General features: G+C 40.2%; 1 protein-coding gene across 3 annotated transcripts in view; it reads right to left on the reverse strand.

The window, feature by feature from the left end:
* The window catches only part of LOC307123823 (dynamin-2-like), a 95490-nt gene that overhangs the window by 40306 nt on the left and 35910 nt on the right, over positions 1-19274 (reverse strand). For all 3 annotated transcript variants that reach the window (XR_013816213.1, XM_079812546.1, XM_079812545.1), the window contains exons 2-4: positions 3126-3199; positions 1584-1733; positions 66-150 (exon numbers count right to left, since the gene is read on the reverse strand). Coding sequence is in view for 2 of the 3 variants with exons in the window: in XM_079812546.1 (XP_079668672.1) it covers positions 66-150; positions 1584-1733; positions 3126-3199 (309 nt within the window). In the remaining variant the exon portion in view is untranslated. The remainder of the gene's footprint in view (positions 1-65; positions 151-1583; positions 1734-3125; positions 3200-19274) is intronic.

A 19274-nucleotide genomic window follows, 5' to 3' on the forward strand; every position in this document is an offset into this window, starting at 1 on the left:
ACACACACACACAGCCGTCAGTGTTTCCATCAGGTCCTGTAGGCCATCAAAGACGCGGCTCGTACCTGATCTGGAACTCGATGTCCGTCGGCTGGTCTCCCACCGCCACCTTCGTCATGCCGGGGAGATCGATCAGCGTCAGGTTTAAGACTGAGAGAGAGGAGGAGAGGGGGTCAGATCAATAACTCAAGATGGAGGAGAGGGGGTCAGATCAATAACTGAAGATGGAGGAGAGGGAGTCAGATCAATAACTGAAGATGGAGGAGAGGGGGTCAGATCAATAACTCAAGATGGAGGAGAGGGGGTCAGATCAATAACTGAAGATGGAGGAGAGGGGGTCAGATCCAGAACTCAAGATGGAGGAGAGGGGTCAGATCAATAACTGAAGATGGAGGAGAGGGGGTCAGATCAATAACTGAAGATGGAGGAGAAGGGGTCAGATCAATAACTGAAGATGGAGGAGAAGGGGTCAGATCAATAACTGAAGATGGAGGAGAAGGGGTCAGATCAATAACTGAAGATGGAGGAGAGGGGGTCAGATAAATAACTGAAGATGGAGGAGAAGGGGTCAGATCAATAACTGAAGATGGAGGAGAAGGGGTCAGATCAATAACTGAAGATGGAGGAGAGGGGGTCAGATAAATAACTGAAGATGGAGGAGAGGGGGTCAGATCAATAACTGAAGATGGAGGAGAGGGGGTCAGATCAATAACTGAAGATGGAGGAGAGGGGGTCAGATCAATAACTGAAGATGGAGGAGAGGGGGTCAGATCAATAACTGAAGATGGAGGAGAGGGGGTCATATCAATAACTGAAGATGGAGGAGAGGGGGTCATATCAATAACTGAAGATGGAGGAGAGGGGGTCAGATCAATAACTCAAGATGGAGGAGAGGGGGTCAGATCAATAACTGAAGATGGAGGAGAGGGGGTCAGATCAAGAACTGAAGATGGAGGAGAGGGGGTCAGATCAATAACTGAAGATGGAGGAGAGGGGGTGAGATCAATAACTGAAGATGGAGGAGAGGGGGTGAGATCAATAACTGAAGATGGAGGAGAGGGGGTCAGATCAATAACTGAAGATGGAGGAGAGGGGGTCAGATCAATAACTGAAGATGGAGGAGAGGGGGTCAGATCAATAACTGAAGATGGAGGAGAGGGGGTCAGATCAATAACTGAAGATGGAGGAGAGGGAGTCAGATCAATAACTGAAGATGGAGGAGAGGGGGTCAGATCAATAACTGAAGATGGAGGAGAGGGGGTCAGATCAATAACTGAAGATGGAGGAGCTACAGCCCCAGAGGAGCTCACCATTGGGCGAGGAGAGGGAGTCAGATCCAGAACTGAAGATGGAGGAGAGGGGTCAGATCAATAACTGATGTCCCCTTCTATTGAATGACACTGGTTTGATGTCTCTATCTCCCTGACAAAAAAAGCTATTACAAAAATAAAGTTATTTTTAGACATGCAGTACCCTTTTCCACCAGTAGGTCAAAAAAGGTTGTGAAAGTGGGCCCCTGATGGAGGAGAGGGGGTGAGATCAATAACTGAAGATGGAGGAGCTACAGCCCCAGAGGAGCTCACCAAAGGGCGAGTACACCCTCAGGTTAATGGGCACTGGAGAGATCCCCTTATTGGACCCTGTGATCCGCTCCGTCTCCGCCTCGATCTCCAGCCGAACCTCGTCAAAGTCCACGAACTTGCGGCCCTTGCAGTGCAGGAACTCGGCATACTCTACAGAAACACACATTAATACACCATAATCACATTATTAATATCATATTCCCTGTTCATTTTAGTGTGCGTTTGAGTTATTTAGTCGTGTTTTTGGAATAAATCGACTTCTTAATGCTCTGATTAAATATGCCAAACTCATCTTCTGAACACAAATGAAGGGATTTGTAATGAAATGAGAGATTTCTGTCCTCCATTGACAGGCTAAGCAACTTCAGAAAGTTCATAAAGAGAAACTGATCCATACGGATCATTGAGCGGATGATTCCAGATGTTCTGGAGAGACTCCATGGCTTTATATGATGAAGGAAAGTCTAACGTTAGGGTGAGGAAATGACCACAGGATTCTCATTAATGGGTGAACTGGCCCTTTAAGAGATGGACCGACTGTTCATTTATTCATACATTTGATCTGCATTATACAGTAAATTACAGTTTTTATGACCGGATTCTTCCATTCCCGCAACGCAGAAATCATATTTAAAGCCATGATATTGAATTTTAGACTTTCTGATGAAATGTAAGACATTTTATAAGGCCTTAAACTGTGGAGGGTCTAATTAAAGGTGCAGTGTGTAATATTTATGAGGATCTATTGACAGAAATGCAATATAATGGAGATTTTTAAAACAGAAAATGTGTTAAAAATGTTGAAATACTTCATACTAATAAGATAAATTAGACTGTTTATGTAATAATAATCACACATCACATTCAGTTAACATTGTTTTAAAGGTTCAATGTAGTATTTATGAGGATCTATTGACAGAAATGCAATATAATTTAACATTAACACATTTTCTCTTTTAAAAATCTCAAATACTTCCTACTAATAAGATAAATTAGACTGTTTTTGTGATAATAATCACACATCACATTCAGTTTACATTGTTTTAAAGGTGCAGTGTGTAATATTTATGAGGATCTATTGACAGAAATGCAATATAATACACATAACTCTGTTTTCAGACCTCACATAATGAGCCGTTATGTTTTTATTACTTTAGAATGAGCCGTTTCTATCTACACACACCGCGGGTCCCTTACAGTGAGGACGGCATTTTGTGCAGCCATGTTTCTACGGTAGCCCTAAAGGGACAAACTTCTCTACAGAGCACTAGTCACTCTCTGCTCCCTCTTTCGACATGTTTGTCCTGTGTGGGCCACCATAGCTTCTCTATGTGCTCTGAAAGGGAGGGGCGAGCAACACCACCAGATGCTGCTAAAACTTACACACTGCACCTTTAAGACCCGCAGAAACCCAGTCAAAATAAAGGTTTTCTTTGTGAGCAAACTGTAATTCAAAGATGATTTTTAGCGCCATCATAATGTATTATTGTGATATAATTTCGAGGATGTGATGTGTGTAAGAAGGTGTGATGTGTGTTTTACCCGCTTTACTGTAGACCAGCTGGAGAATCAGAGGCCTGCGCGTCACGATGCCGGACCCTCGGGGCAGAAAGTCTCTGAGAAACAGAGAGAGTGTGTGTAAACTTCATCACTACACACTGAAAACTGAGAAAAGAGCAATAACTCACACACACACACACACACACACACACCCTTAGAGACGAGAAATCATGTTTCACTTCCCAGAGCAAAGTGCACTGACATGAGATTATATATATATGTGTGTGTGTGTGTGTATATGTGTGTGTGTGTGTGTGTGTGTGTGTGTGTGTGTGTGTGTGTGTGTGTGTGTGTGTGTGTGTGTGTGTGTGTGTGTGTGTGTGTGTGTGTCTTCCTGTTGCCCAAGCAGGAATCCTGAAGATGTCAAGTCAGCACACGCTGAAATCTGTCTCAAACACACAGTTATTATCTTCATTTCCAGCCCGTATGCCGTCATTCTTCCCATAAACTGAGTCACATTATGGACGACTGTGATGGTGCTTTCGGAGAGAGACACGCGTGCGGTCACAATGAATTGCTGTATTGTTGAACAGATCTGCAGAAATCGCTCATAAAAACGGGTTTGTGTCAACATAAAGGTCAGTAAATGGTGCATTTCCATACTATGGACGTCAACTGTTTGATTATATTCATCAGAATATCTTTTGTGTGTCCAGCAGAAGAAATAAAGTCATTCAGGTTTAGAACTTGAACTATCCCTTTAAGGCCGGTTTACACCAACAACAATATCTATGCCTTTAAAGGGATAGTTCACCCAAATATTTAAACAACCCCATGATTTACTGCCCCTTAAGTCATCCTAGGTGTGTATGACATTCACAAGCAGAGTTATTAATAAATATCCTATTAATAAATATCCTATTAATAAATATCCAGAATGGCTGTTTCTGTTTTGAAGTCCATAAAAGCGTCCATCATAAAAGTGCATCTGTCCATCATAAAAGTGCATCTATCCATCATAAAAGTGCATCTATCCGTCATAAAAGTGCATCTATCCATCATAAAAGTGCATCTGTCCATCATAAAAGTGCATCTGTCCATCATAAAAGTGCATCTATCCGTCATAAAAGTGCATCTATCCATCATAAAAGTGCATCCATCCATCATAAAAGAGCATCTATCCATCATAAAAGTGCATCCATCAATCATAAAAGTGCATCCATCAATCATAAAAGTGCATCTATCCATCATAATAGTGCATCTATCCATCATAAAAGTGCATCTATCCATCATAAAAGTGCATCTATCCATCATAATAGTGCATCTATCCATCATAAAAGTGCATCTATCCATCATAAAAGTGCATCTGTCCATCATAAAAGTGCATCTATCCATCATAAAAGTGCATCTGTCCATCATAAAAGTGCATCTATCCATCATAAAAGTGCATCTGTCAATCATAAAAGTGCATCTATCCATCATAAAAGTGCATCTGTCCATCATAAAAGTGCATCTATCCATCATAAAAGTGCATCTATCCATCATAAAAGTGCATCCATCCATCATAAAACAGCATCTATCCATCATAAAAGTGCATCAATCCATCATAAAAGTGCATCTATCCATCATAAAAGAGCATCTGTCCATCATAAAAGAGCATTTATCCATCATAAAAGTGCATCTATCCATCATAAAAGAGCATCTATTCATCATAAAAGAGCATTTATCCATCATAAAAGTGCATCTATCCATCATAAAAGAGCATCTATCCATCATAAAAGAGCATTTATCCATCATAAAAGTGCATCTATCCATCATAAAAGTGCATCTGTCCATCATAAAAGAGCATCTATCCATCATAAAAGTTAGGGATGCACCGATATGAACATTTTGGCCGATACCGATAACCGATAATTCTTAATATTTGAAAGCCGATAACCGATATATTGGCCGATAAATCTAAATACAAATTTTAATTAAAGCTGCAAGCAGCATTCATCGGGGTTCAAGCAGTTAAGGCCTTTAAGGCCTTTAAACACACAAGCATCAAAAGACATTAAGTTTTATTTAGCAAGCATTTAACAACTGCCATCATAGATGAAAAAGTCGATTTACAGCCTATACAGGCAGTTTACCATAGGAAATATATGGTTTTAAAGCGTTTTTACAGTTATAGCACCTTTTGCCTGAGTCTTCTTATAGTCTTGCCTGATCTCCACCACTTTTATTAGTAGTACTCAAAGTGTGCCCATACTGTATATATGTGTCAGATTTGTTGTAAATATGTAATTTTAATAAGGAGTTTAGACAATTATATTCAGTGGCGTAACGAACGAGCCAACACCGGACCCTTAAGTAGGATTATCAAGGCAGGCCCCTTGATGACGCAATTGATGACGCAATGTCCGCGAGTAGGCTACCATGAATAGGGCAGGATATGATCATACACAGCATATAAGACATTAGATGACTAACAAAATCAGGAGTAGCCTACGCTCACCAAAAACAAAACAAAAAAAACAACAAAAAAACAATGGGGACAGCGCACTATAAAACATTGTTAGGCCTAGGTCCAAATACATAAAAAAAGATGCTCTCTTACATTATAGTGGGATTTTCCGGGCTTTCCTATGTGTTGATTAGATCAGGATTGTGCGCACAGGCAATAGGCTTGTTTGAGATGCGCCTTGCCTCGCCTGAAATGTATGCGAGAGTAGGCGGCTGCAGTGAGGGGAGGAGTGAAAAAAGCACAGGCAAGCCGGACAGTTCTCTCTACTCACAGTGGATCTGACACCTGCGAAATCAAAGATGGATATCGCGGGATTCACGCGATTCATGCTCGTGCACAGTTTTGCTAATAAACTGGATGTAATTCAAGTTATGTTGCTTTTATATGAAAATAAATAAAATGAACAAGACACCCAAAGTACTTGTTATTTAATTCCATTCCAAATACATGTTTATCAATATTTCTTTCTTTAATACATACATGTTTTTTTTATTTTTTTTATTTTTTTATAAAAAATAAATTGCATTACCCAAAGAGATCGCACTGTCAGATAGTTTGGGAATATTCACAAACAACATTTACACATAAAACATGATATTAGAGTTTTAAAATCAAACATTTTAAAAGAGAACAATACATCACAGTTGTTTAAACCAATGAGCATTAAGCTGTCGTCAGCAAGTCGTTTCCCATCATGCTTTTGATCAGCGCAGTCGGTGGAGAGCAACTGCGCGCGACTGCAGAATCTGACACGTGCGCCTTGCGCTCGCAAGATATTTTTGACATACATCAGCATGACATCAGAGCAAGGCAGACCGCACTCTGACACATTTGTAACCAGCATGCATCTCGCGCTGATCACCGGTGATCGGTTCTGCACAGATTTTGCTCATCTCAAACAAGCCTATTCTCAATTGACACTTCGCAGGGAGTTTGATTGACAGGCGATCTGACTAATCATAATCCGCCATTTTGTCCAACAAAGCAGTCAGGAAAGTTAGTAGATTAACATAGGAGGATTTAAATTTGAAAAACAAAGTGTACTGACGTCTTAGCACTTTAAAACAACATTTGTTTTATGTTCATTCATGTTTATTTTAATGATATAAATTAACTAGAAGGAAGAGATGATCGGTTCACAAGCAGCTTTAACTGAGTCTCGAGTCTACAGCGATCTATCAGACACATTAAAGAGTCACAAAATGGTATTTATTGTTTAAATGTCTCTAAAAAATGACTACATTTGATAGGTGAGACTTTGTTTCATATCAAAAGTACTTGTCTGTCAGCGCGCAGCCTTTTCTCTGATCCGCTATTTATTTTTCACTGCGTGAGAACTTGGTGTGGTGTGAGAGTGGCGTCGCTTGTCAGACATAGCAACAGTAACTAAAGTGGGCGGGTCTTTGCGAACGGTCATTGACAGTATGGACGGGGATTCGCCAGTCCCATCATTGTTCGTTTCAAACATGTGAGAGCATCAAAATGATCCATGGGTGAAATTGATTGGATTTAATAAATTTTTTTGTCAGTTCCTATCATAATTTTAACATTTTGGCGTTATTGTTTAGCTATTTACCTATGTTTTCAAATTTACTTAGTTTTTTTGTTGTTGTCTCGAACAGACTAACGGCTTTGAAGATAACCAACATTTTTTAAAGCTCTAAATGACACTTACAAAAACCATAAAGCGAAACCTGGCATGTTTGGTATTGTTGGACTCGGCAAGGATTCTTAGGAGAACACTCCTGTGAAAAAAACACGGGCTTGAAACTTCTAAGGCTCCTTCAAGGCATTGTGCCATTGACGTATTCTCAGTTTTTTTAGATACACCGATGTTCTCATAGACTATCATGGCACCCTGGACAAAGACACTGCATGCCAATTTTCAGTAGACTAACAGTTGGGTGCGCTTGTATCTATTTTCATGATTTTTTGCAGTTATAGCGTCACCAAGTGGCTATTTGTCACAATATTTTTCATGTCACTCAGATTGAGTTTATAAACATGTGTCCCAAGTTTAGCGAAAATATCTCTTTCCGTTCACAATTTATAACCATTTTATAGCGCCACCAAGTGGCCAATTGTCATGATTTTTTTCACGTGACCACAAAATGAGCTCATGAACATGTGTCCCAAGTTTTGCGAAAATATCTCTTTCCGTTCACAAGTTATAACCGTTTTAAAGTGCCACCTAGTGGCCAATTGTTGCGATTTTTTTCACGTGACCACAAAATGAGCTCATGAACATGTATCCCAAGTGTAGCAAAAAAATCTCTTTCCGTTCACAATTTATAACCATTTTAGTAAAAATGGCCCTAGTGCCATCAAAGATTTTGGTTCCCCTTATCGACCGTTAATTGAAATTTTAAATTTTTTGGATGATTATTGATTGACAGACCCCAGAGAATAGTCTTGCTGTGGTTTGGTTCCAATCGGGCCAAAAATCTAGGAGAAGACAGCAAAAATAGGTTTTTCAAATAAATGCAATTTACTCGAAATTGGCGCCTGAAGGACGAGCAAATCGGAGATAGCCATTTTGTCCGCCCTGAGCCAAGGATTCCTAGGATATAAGACACTTGATCCTGGGACAAACAGTCTAAGACTTATGAGCAATTTTGAACTTTTGGTTGCTGTAGCGCCACCTATGGGCCATTCGGGGTCATACTCTGATAGGTTGTCCCCAAACTGAGGCCTACCATCTGGCCAGGTTTCATGTCTCTAGGCCTTACGGTTTGGCCTGCACGATGCGTTTTACGAATCCTTACAATTACAATAGGGTTTCAGCATTTCATGCTTGAACCCCTAATAAGAATGAAGGCTTTTTGCCAGTTATAGCGCCACCTACGGTCCGATCTCCATGAAACTCTGCATGCTTCCTCACCATGTTCGGACACATATGCTCATCAATTTTGGTGAAGTTCTGCGTTTTCATTTGGGATTTATAGGCTTTTTAGTGTATTTTGCCACGCCCCTTTTCTAAATGACCCTGTTATAGCCACCTAAATGCAAAAGTTGAACTTTTTTTCAATAATTATTGATCTAGAGAGTCCAGAGAATTGTCCTAGACTGGTTTGGTTCCGATCGGGCAAAAAACCAGGGACTAGTTCGCATAAGTAGGTTTTGGACAAAATTCGACATAGCAGAAAATGTTCCCTGCCTACATCCAAATCGGAGATAGCCATTTTGTCTGCCTTGAGCCAAGGATTCCAACGATATAAAACACTTGATCCTGAGACAAACAGTCTAAGACTTATGAGCAATTTTGAACTTTTGGTTGCTGTAGCGCCACCTATGGGCCATTCGGGGTCATACTCTGATAGGTTGTCCCCAAACTGAGGCCTACCATCTGGCCAGGTTTCATGTCTCTAGGCCTTACGGTTTGGCCTGCACGATGCGTTTTACGAATCCTTACAATTACAATAGGGTTTCAGCATTTCATGCTTGAACCCCTAATAAGAATGAAGGCTTTTTGCCAGTTATAGCGCCACCTACGGTCCGATCTCCATGAAACTCTGCATGCTTCCTCACCATGTTCGGACACATATGCTCATCAATTTTGGTGAAGTTCTGCGTTTTCATTTGGGATTTATAGGCTTTTTAGTGTATTTTGCCACGCCCCTTTTCTAAATGACCCTGTTATAGCCACCTAAATGCAAAAGTTGAACTTTTTTTCAATAATTATTGATCTAGAGAGTCCAGAGAATTGTCCTAGACTGGTTTGGTTCCGATCGGGCAAAAAACCAGGGACTAGTTCGCATAAGTAGGTTTTGGACAAAATTCGACATAGCAGAAAATGTTCCCTGCCTACATCCAAATCGGAGATAGCCATTTTGTCTGCCTTGAGCCAAGGATTCCAACGATATAAAACACTTGATCCTGGGACAAACGGTCTAAGACTTATGAGCAATTTTGAACTTTTGGTTGCTGTAGCGCCACCTATGGGCCATTCGGGGTCATACTCTGATAGGTTGTCCCCAAACTGAGGCCTACCATCTGGCCAGGTTTCATGTCTCTAGGCCTTACGGTTTGGCCTGCACGATGCGTTTTACGAATCCTTACAATTACAATAGGGTTTCAGCATTTCATGCTTGAACCCCTAATAAACTCTGAGAGCCTGATTACAAAAACAAAAGGCTCACCATTAAAAGCCATGTCCCAAACACTTCAACATAAATCAAACCTATACACTACAGTAGCCTATTTGAACCAGTGTGAGATTCCTTAACTTTTCAAATTAATTTTACACTCCTATGGCCAAATTTTTTTTTTTTACACTTTACAATAAGGTTTAATTTTTGTTAGTATTAGTTAACCAACAATGAATGAACAATACTTCAACAGGATTTATTAATTTTAGTTCATGTTAATCTCAACATATTCAGACCCAAAGTTGTGTCTTTTAACATTAGGTATGAACTGTGAATGGACTGTTACAAAACACAAACATTTTATTACTAAAAGAAACAAAGGTTATTGCTCTCTGTTTGTTCATGATAGTTAATGCATTAATAAAATGAGACCTTATTTGTAAAATGTTACCAAAAATTATATTGTCTAAAAAATAAAAATAATATACCTAAATAATGCAAACAAGTAATTGAACAGCATTACTTAGGCTGCATAATAAAGAATCAGAATGCAAGTGCATGAAATAACCTCCGCACAGACGATAAAGAAATGGTTTTAATCAAACCATATTGTTGATGGAAATGATACGAGAACAATAAAAGTGCTAATTATAAAAAATAATGCTTCTGTGTTTTTGAAAAAAAAAAAAAGTTTAATATTACAGTAATAGTAAACATCTGTAATATTAGTCTAGTCTGTTAGGAATAATGTTGCTGTTTGAGAGCGCGCTGAAGCTGGAGAGAATGAACGAACAACCATAAACTGAAGCGCTTAGAAGTTTAATTAACAACTAAACGCATCATATATGAGAACAATCAGATATTTATACAAAATAAATATAATATTACAACTTATATTAGCACAAAATCACGCATAGGTGAAGGGTTTTAACTCCTGTGGATGCTCTTCCCCTGTTTAAGAGCGTGCTGAAACTTAAGATGATCACCGGTACAGTGAAGCGCTGCGGGTTATTGACTTAACCAAACACATCCTATATGACTTTAATCAGATGTTTATACTACAAAAACGTAATATTACGACTTACATATGCTTAAAATGACGCGAATGCACAAGCGAACTTGACTGCTCGTCATGAAGGTGTAACTCCGTGGGCGCGCTCTTCCCTCAACAAACGCGCTGAAACACAACGCTCTTTTACAGCCTATTCTATTCTCATTATCATTTTATGTAGATTATAGAAGACTTGCGCTGCACATGTTGCACATAACTGTATTTTCCTTTTCGAAGTGATTCCAAACATATTTAGAGCAATTCAAACCCATCATGGTGGACAGCGCGTCCGTCTCAGCTGAAGGAAATAATACATTATCTATCGGCTTGACTATATCGGTCAAATTTTCTTATTGGACCGATAACGATAACATCAAAAATAATCATTTATCGGCCGATAACGATATGTTGCCGATATATCGTGCATCCCTAATAAAAGTGCATCTGTCCATCATAAAAGTGCATCCATCCATAATAAAAGTGCATACATCCATCATAAAACAGCATCTATCCATCAAAAAAGTGCATCTGTCCATCATAAAAGTGCATCTGTTCATCATAAAAGTGCATCTGTTCATCATAAAAGTGCATCTGTTCATCATAAAAGTGCATCTGTTCATCATAAAAGTGCATCTGTTCATCATAAAAGTGCATCTGTTCATCATAAAAGTGCATCTGTTCATCATAAAAGAGCATCCGTCCATCATAAAAGAGCATCTATCCATCATAAAAGTGTATCTGTCCATCATATAAGTGCATCTGTCCATCATAAAAGAGCATCTATCCATCATAAAAGTGCATCTATCCATCATAAAAGAGCATCCGTCCATCATAAAAGTGCCTCCATCCATCATAAAAGAGCATCTATCCATCATAAAAGTGCATCCGTCCATCATAAAAGTGCCTCCATCCATCATAAAAGAGCATCTATCCATCATAAAAGTGCCTCCATCCATCATAAAAGTGCATCTGTCCATCATAAAAGTGCATCTGTCCATCATAAAAGTGCCTCCATCCATCATAAAAGAGCATCTATCCATCATAAAAGTGTATCTGTCCATCATAAAAGTGCATCTGTCCATCATAAAAGAGCATCTATCCATCATAAAAGTGCATCCGTCCATCATAAAAGTGCCTCCATCCATCATAAAAGAGCATCTATCCATCATAAAAGTGCCTCCATCCATCATAAAAGTGCATCTGTCCATCATAAAAGTGCATCTGTCCATCATAAAAGAGCATCTATCCATCATAAAAGAGCATCTATCCATCATAAAAGAGCATCTATCCATCATAAAACAGCATCTATTCATCATAAAAGTGCATCTGTCCTTCATAAAAGAGCATCTATCCATCATAAAAGAGCATCTATCCATCATAAAAGTGTATCTGTCCATCATAAAAGTGCATCTGTCCATCATAAAAGAGCATCCGTCCATCATAAAAGAGCATCTATCCATCATAAAAGTGTATCTGTCCATCATAAAAGTGCATCTGTCCATCATAAAAGAGCATCTATCCATCATAAAAGTGCATCCGTCCATCATAAAAGTGCCTCCATCCATCATAAAAGAGCATCTATCCATCATAAAAGTGCCTCCATCCATCATAAAAGTGCATCTGTCCATCATAAAAGTGCATCTGTCCATCATAAAAGAGCATCTATCCATCATAAAAGAGCATCTATCCATCATAAAAGAGCATCTATCCATCATAAAAGTGCATCTATCCATCATAAAAGTGCATCTATCCATCATAAAAGTGCCTCCATCCATCATAAAAGTGTATCTGTCCATCATAAAAGTGCATCTGTCCATCATAAAAGTGCATCTGTCCATCATAAAAGTGCATCTATCCATCATAAAAGTGCCTCCATCCATTATAAAACAGCATCTATCCATCATAAAAGTGCATCTGTCCATCATAAAAGTGCATCTGTTCATCATAAAAGTGCATCTGTCCATCATAAAAGTGCATCCATCCATCATAAAAGTGCATCTGTCCATCATAAAAGAGCATCTATCCATCATAAAAGTGCATCCATCCATCATAAAAATGCATCTATCCATCATAAAAGTGCATCCGTCCATCATAAAAGTGCCTCCATCCATCATAAAAGAGCATCTATCCATCGTAAAAGAGCATCTATCCATCATAAAAGTGTATCTGTCCATCATTAAAGTGCATCTGTCCATCATAAAAGTGCATCTATCCATCATTAAAGTGCATCTGTCCACCATAAAAGTGCATCCGTCAATCATAAAAGTGCCTCCATCCATCATAAAAGAGCATCTATCCATCATAAAAGTGCCTCCATCCATCATAAAAGTGCATCTGTCCATCATAAAAGAGCATCCGTCCACCATAAAAGTGCATCCGTCCATCATAAAAGAGCATCTATCCATCATAAAAGTGCCTCCATCCATCATAAAAGAGCATCTATCCATCATAAAAGAGCATCTATCCATCATAAAAGAGCATCTATCCATCATAAAAGTGCATCTGTTCATCATAAAAGTGCATCCGTCCATCATAAAAGTGCATCCATCCATCATAAAAGTGCATCTGTCAATCATAAAAGAGCATCTATCCATCATAAAAGTGCATCCATCCATCATAAAAATGCATCTATCCATCATAAAAGAGCATCTATCCATCATAAAAGAGCATCCGTCCATCATAAAAGTGCCTCCATCCATCATAAAAGTGCATCCGTCCATCATAAAAGAGCATCTATTCATCATAAAAGTGCATCCATCCATCATAAAAGAGCATCTATCCATCATAAACATGTATCTGTCCATCATAAAAGTGCATCCTTCCATCATAAAAGTGCATCTGTCCATCATAAAAGTGCATCTGTCCATCATAAAAGTGCATCTATCCATCAAAAAAGTGCCTCCATCCATCATAAAAGTGCATCTGTCCATCATAAAAGAGCATCTATCCATCATAAAAGTGCATCTGTCCATCATAAAAGTGCATCTGTCCATCATAAAAGTGCATCTGTCCATCATAAAAGTGCCTCTGTCCATCATAAAAGAGCATCTGTCCATCGTAAAAGTGCCTCTGTCCATCATAAAAGAGCATCTATCCACCATAAAAGTGCATCTGTCCATCATAAAAGTGCATCCTTCCATCATAAAAGTGCATCTGTCCATCATAAAAGTGCATCTATCCATCAAAAAAGTGCCTCCATCCATCATAAAAGTGCATCTGTCCATCATAAAAGTGCATCTGTCCATCATAAAAGAGCATCTATCCATCATAAAAGAGCATCTATCCATCATAAAAGTGCATCTATCCATCATAAAAGAGCATCTATCCATCATAAAAGTGCATTTGTCCATCATAAAAGTGCATCTGTCCATCATAAAAGTGCATCTGTCCATCATAAAAGTGCATCTATCCATCATAAAAGTGCATCTATCCATCATAAAAGTGCATCTATCCATCATAAAAGTGCATCCATCCATCATAAAAGTGCATCTATCCATCATAAAAGTACATCCATCCATCATAAAACAGCATCTGTCCACCATAAAAGTGCATCTGTCCACCATAAAAATGCATCCGTCCATCATAAAAGTGCCTCCATCCATCATAAAAGAGCATCTATCCATCATAAAAGTGCATCTATCCATCATAAAAGTGTATCTGTCCATCATAAAAGTGCATCTGTCCATCATAAAAGTGCATCTGTCCATCATAAAAGTGCATCTATCCATCATAAAAGTGCCTCCATCCATCATAAAACAGCATCTATCCATCATAAAAGTGCATCTGTCCATCATAAAAGTGCATCTGTTCATCATAAAAGTGCATCCGTCCATCATAAAAGTGCATCCATCCATCATAAAAGTGCATCTGTCCATCATAAAAGAGCATCTATCCATCATAAAAGTGCATCTGTCCATCATAAAAGTGCATCCATACATCATAAAAATGCATCTATCCATCATAAAAGAGCATCTATCCATCATAAAAGAGCATCCGTCCATCATAAAAGTGCATCCGTCCATCATAAAAGTGCCTCCATCCATCATAAAAGAGCATCTATCCATCATAAAACTGCATCCATCCATCATAAAAGAGCATCTATCCATCATAAAAGTGTATCTGTCCATCATAAAAGTGCATCTGTCCATCATAAAAGTGCATCTGTCCATCATAAAAGTGCATCCATCCATCATAAAAGAGCATCTATCCATCATAAAAGTGCATCCATCCATCATAAAAGAGCATCTATCCATCATAAAAGTGCATCCATCCATCATAAAAGAGCATCTATCCATCATAAAAGTGTATCTGTCCATCATAAAAGTGCATCTGTCCATCATAAAAGTGCATCTGTCCATCATAAAAGTGCATCCATCCATCATAAAAGTGAATCTGTCCATCATAAAAGTGCATCCATCCATCATAAAAGTGTATCTGTCCATCATAAGAGCATCCGTCCATCATAAAAGAGCATCCATCCATCATAAAAGTGCATCTGTCCATCATAAAAGAGCATCCGTCCATCATAAAAGTGCATCCATCCATCATAAAAGTGCATCCATCAATCATAAAAGTGCTTCTATCCATCATAAAAGTGCATCCATCCATCATAAAAGTGCATCTGTCCATCATAAAGTGCTTCTATCCATCATAAAAGTGCATCCATCAATCATAAAAGTGCATCCATCAATCATAAAAGTGCATCCATCCATCATAAAAGTGCATCCATCAATCATAAAAGTGCATCTGTTCATCATAAAAGTGCATCCGTCCATCATAAAAGTGCATCCATCCATCATAAAAGTGCATCTATCCATCATAAAAGTGCATCTATCCATCATAAAAGTGCATCTATCCATCATAAAAGTGCATCCATCCATCATAAAAGTGCATCTATCCATCATAAAAGTACATCCATCCATCATAAAACAGCATCTATCTGTCATAAAAGTACATCCATCCATCATAAAACAGCATCTATCCGTCATAAAAGTGCTTCTCTCCATCATAAAACAGCATCTATCCGTCATAAAAGTGCATCTATCCAACATAAAAGAGCATCTATCCATCATAAAACAGCATCTATCCGTCATAAAAGTGCATCTATCCAACATAAAAGTGCATCCATCCATCATAAAAGTGCATCTATCCATCATAAAAGTGCATCCATCCATCATAAAAATGCATCTATCCATCATAAAACAGCATCTATCCATCATAAAAGAGCATCTATCCATCATAAAAGTGCATCCATCCATCATAAAAGTGCATCTATCCATCATAAAAGTGCATCCATCCATCATAAAAAAGCATCTATCCATCATAAAACAGCATCTATCCATCATAAAAGTGCATCTATCCATCATAAAAGAGCATCCGTCCATCATGAAAGAGCATCCATCCATCATAAAAAAGCATCTATCCATCATAAAAGTGCATCCATCCATCATAAAAGTGCATCTATCCATCATAAAAGTGCATCCATCCATCATAAAAAAGCATCTATCCATCATAAAACAGCATCTATCCATCATAAAAGTGCATCTATCCATCATAAAAGAGCATCCGTCCATCATAAAAGTGCATCCATCCATCATAAAAAAGCATCTATCCATCATAAAAGTGCATCTATCCATCATAAAAGTGCATCTATCCATCATAAAAGTGCATCTATCCATCATAAAAGAGCATCCGTCCATCATGAAAGAGCATCCATCCATCATAAAAGAGCATCTATCCATCATAAAAGTGCATCTGTCCATCATAAAAGTACATCCATCTCCAAATAAAGGCCTTCTGAAGCGAATCAATGGGTTTGTGTAAGACAAATATCCATATTTAACACGTCATAAAGTCAAATATCTAGCTGCCGCAGGACTGCCTTCCGTATTCAACTTACGAATAAAGCGTAACTGGAGACGTCGTAAGTGTTTTTAACTGCAAGAGGCATTTTTTAATATAACTCCGAAAACTAGCGTAATTTTCATTTTATTGCGTAAACTATCCCTTTAACTACAAATATAACGAATCGTCGATGACGTTTTGTTTATTATAAGGGCGCGTTGCCGCTTTAAATGCTCCTGACAGCAGGGTGGAATCTGATTGGCTGTCGGTGTTTATTATAGTTTAGTCATCAGCTGGGGGGAAAAGTCGTCAAGTAGGTATGTCTGCAGCTTGGAGAACTCCAAAAGGGGGCGTGGCTTCCCACTGACAGGAAAATACGACACTCAAAGCGCGCTAAAGAATGACACTGAAGGTAAGTCGAGATTGTTTGAAATAACGTTATTTTTAACGTAATATTTGTTTATTTAATGACAAATGTAAGTGTAATGTTGTTTTCTTGTGTGTAGTTGACATTGATATTAAAGGAAATATAGAATGCTAGCGACTATTCTTGGACAGCATGATTCATGATTACACGACACTCAAAGCACGCTAAAGAAAATGACACCGAAGGTAAGTCGATCATGCGATACGAGATCGTTTGATATAACGTTAGTTTGAAAGTTTATGTATTTTTTTCGTTTTAATGACAAATGTAAGCGTAATGTTGTTTTCTGGTGTGTAGTTGACATTGATATTAAGGGAAAGATAGAATCCTAATGACGATTCTTAGACAGCATGATTCATGGAGTTTCTATCATGTTTTTTCCTCAACTTTTAACGCTTAAGAAATGTACAGTATGCAGTTTGTGTTGTTAATAATGAGTGATAAATTAGTGTGATAATTTAGTGTGTGTTAATGTTGATTTTTATATTAGGTACATGGATCAATAATTTCATCTGGGCAGACACTTTCCGTACAGTATAAGCATGGATCCTTCCACTGTCCTGTCTGTCGTTTCCAGACAGGACTTGAGTCTGAGGGAAAAGCACATATTATTGTGCATTTAAATACATTTTTGGACTATACAGGTAAGAGCTCATTTGACAATTGAACAAATTCAACAGTATATCAAAACTCTTATGTTTTAGTTGACAATTAAACTTAACCTTAAACATCATTACCACCACAAGTACTACTAATTATGTTATTTTATTATGTAAAAATACTTTTTAGGTTTCAGAATATACAAATGCCACCAACACTGCAGGGTATCGCCCCATTTCCATTGCCCAGGCTGTATAGACACAAGGATAAGGAGAAAAGATTTCTGAAGTCATTTACCAAACTGCTCTGGCATTGCCTCCACACTGAGCCCCAGCAACGTCTTCACGACGAGCCAAAGCAATGTCTCCACGTCATGCCCCAGCAGCCTCTCTGTGTTGAGCCCCAGCAGCCTCTCCACGTCATGCCCCAGCAGCCTCTCCACGTCATGCCCCAGCAGCCTCTCTGTGTTGAGCCCCAGCAGCCTCTCCACGTCATGCCCCAGCAGCCTCTCTGTGTTGAGCCCCAGCAGCCTCTCCACGTCATGCCCCAGCAGCCTCTCCACGTCATGCCCCAGCAGCCTCTCTGTGTTGAGCCCCAGCAGCCTCTCCACGTCATGCCCCAGCAGCCTCTCTGTGTTGAGCCCCAGCAGCCTCTCCACGTCATGCCCCAGCAGCCTCTCTGTGTTGAGCCCCAGCAGTGTCTCCACGTCATGCCCCAGCAGCCTCTCCACGTCATGCCCCAGCAGCCTCTCCACGTCATGCCCCAGCAGCCTCTCCACGTCATGCCCCAGCAGCCTCTCTACGTCATGCCCCAGCAGCCTCTCCACGTCATGCCCCAGCAGCCTCTCTGTGTTGAGCCCCAGCAGCCTCTCCACGTCATGCCCCAGCAGCCTCTCCACGTCATGCCCCAGCAGCCTCTCCACGTCATGCCCCAGCAGCCTCTCCACGTCATGCCCCAGCAGCCTCTTCACGTCATGCCCCAGCAGCCTCTCTGTGTTGAGCCCCAGCAGCCTCTCCACGTCATGCCCCAGCAGCCTCTCTGTGTTGAGCCCCAGCAGCCTTTCTGTGTTGAGCCCCAGCAGCCTCTCTGTGTTGAGCCCCAGCAGCCTCTCTGTGTTGAGCCCCAGCAGTGTCTCCACGTCATGCCCCAGCAGCCTCTCTGTGTTGAGCCCCAGCAGCCTCTCTGTGTTGAGCCCCAGCAGTGTCTCCACGTCATGCCCCAGCAGCCTCTCTGTGTTGAGCCCCAGCAGCCTCTCTGTTTTGAGCCCCAGCAGCCTCTCCACGTCATGCCCCAGCAGCCTCTCCGTGTTGAGCCCCAGCAGCCTCTCCACGTCATGCCCCAGCAGCCTCTCCACGTCATGCCCCAGCAGCCTCTCTGTGTTGAACCCCAGCAGCCTCTCTGTGTTGAGCCTCAGCAGCCTCTCCACGTCATGCCCCAGCAGCCTCTCCGTGTTGAGCCCCAGCAGCCTCTCCGTGTTGAGCCCCAGCAGCCTCTCCGTGTTGAGCCCCAGCAGCCTCTCTGTGTTGAGCCCCAGCAGCCTCTCTGTGTTGAGCCCCAGCAGCCTCTCTGTGTTGAGCCCCAGCAGCCTCTGTGTTGAGCCCCAGCAGCCTCTCTGTGTTGAGCCCCAGCAGTGTCTCCACGTCATGCCCCAGCAGCCTCTCTGTGTTGAGCC

The sequence above is a fragment of the Gobio gobio genome (assembly GCF_949357685.1).
Source record: "Gobio gobio genome assembly, chromosome: 3".
Lineage (NCBI taxonomy): Eukaryota > Metazoa > Chordata > Actinopteri > Cypriniformes > Gobionidae > Gobio > Gobio gobio.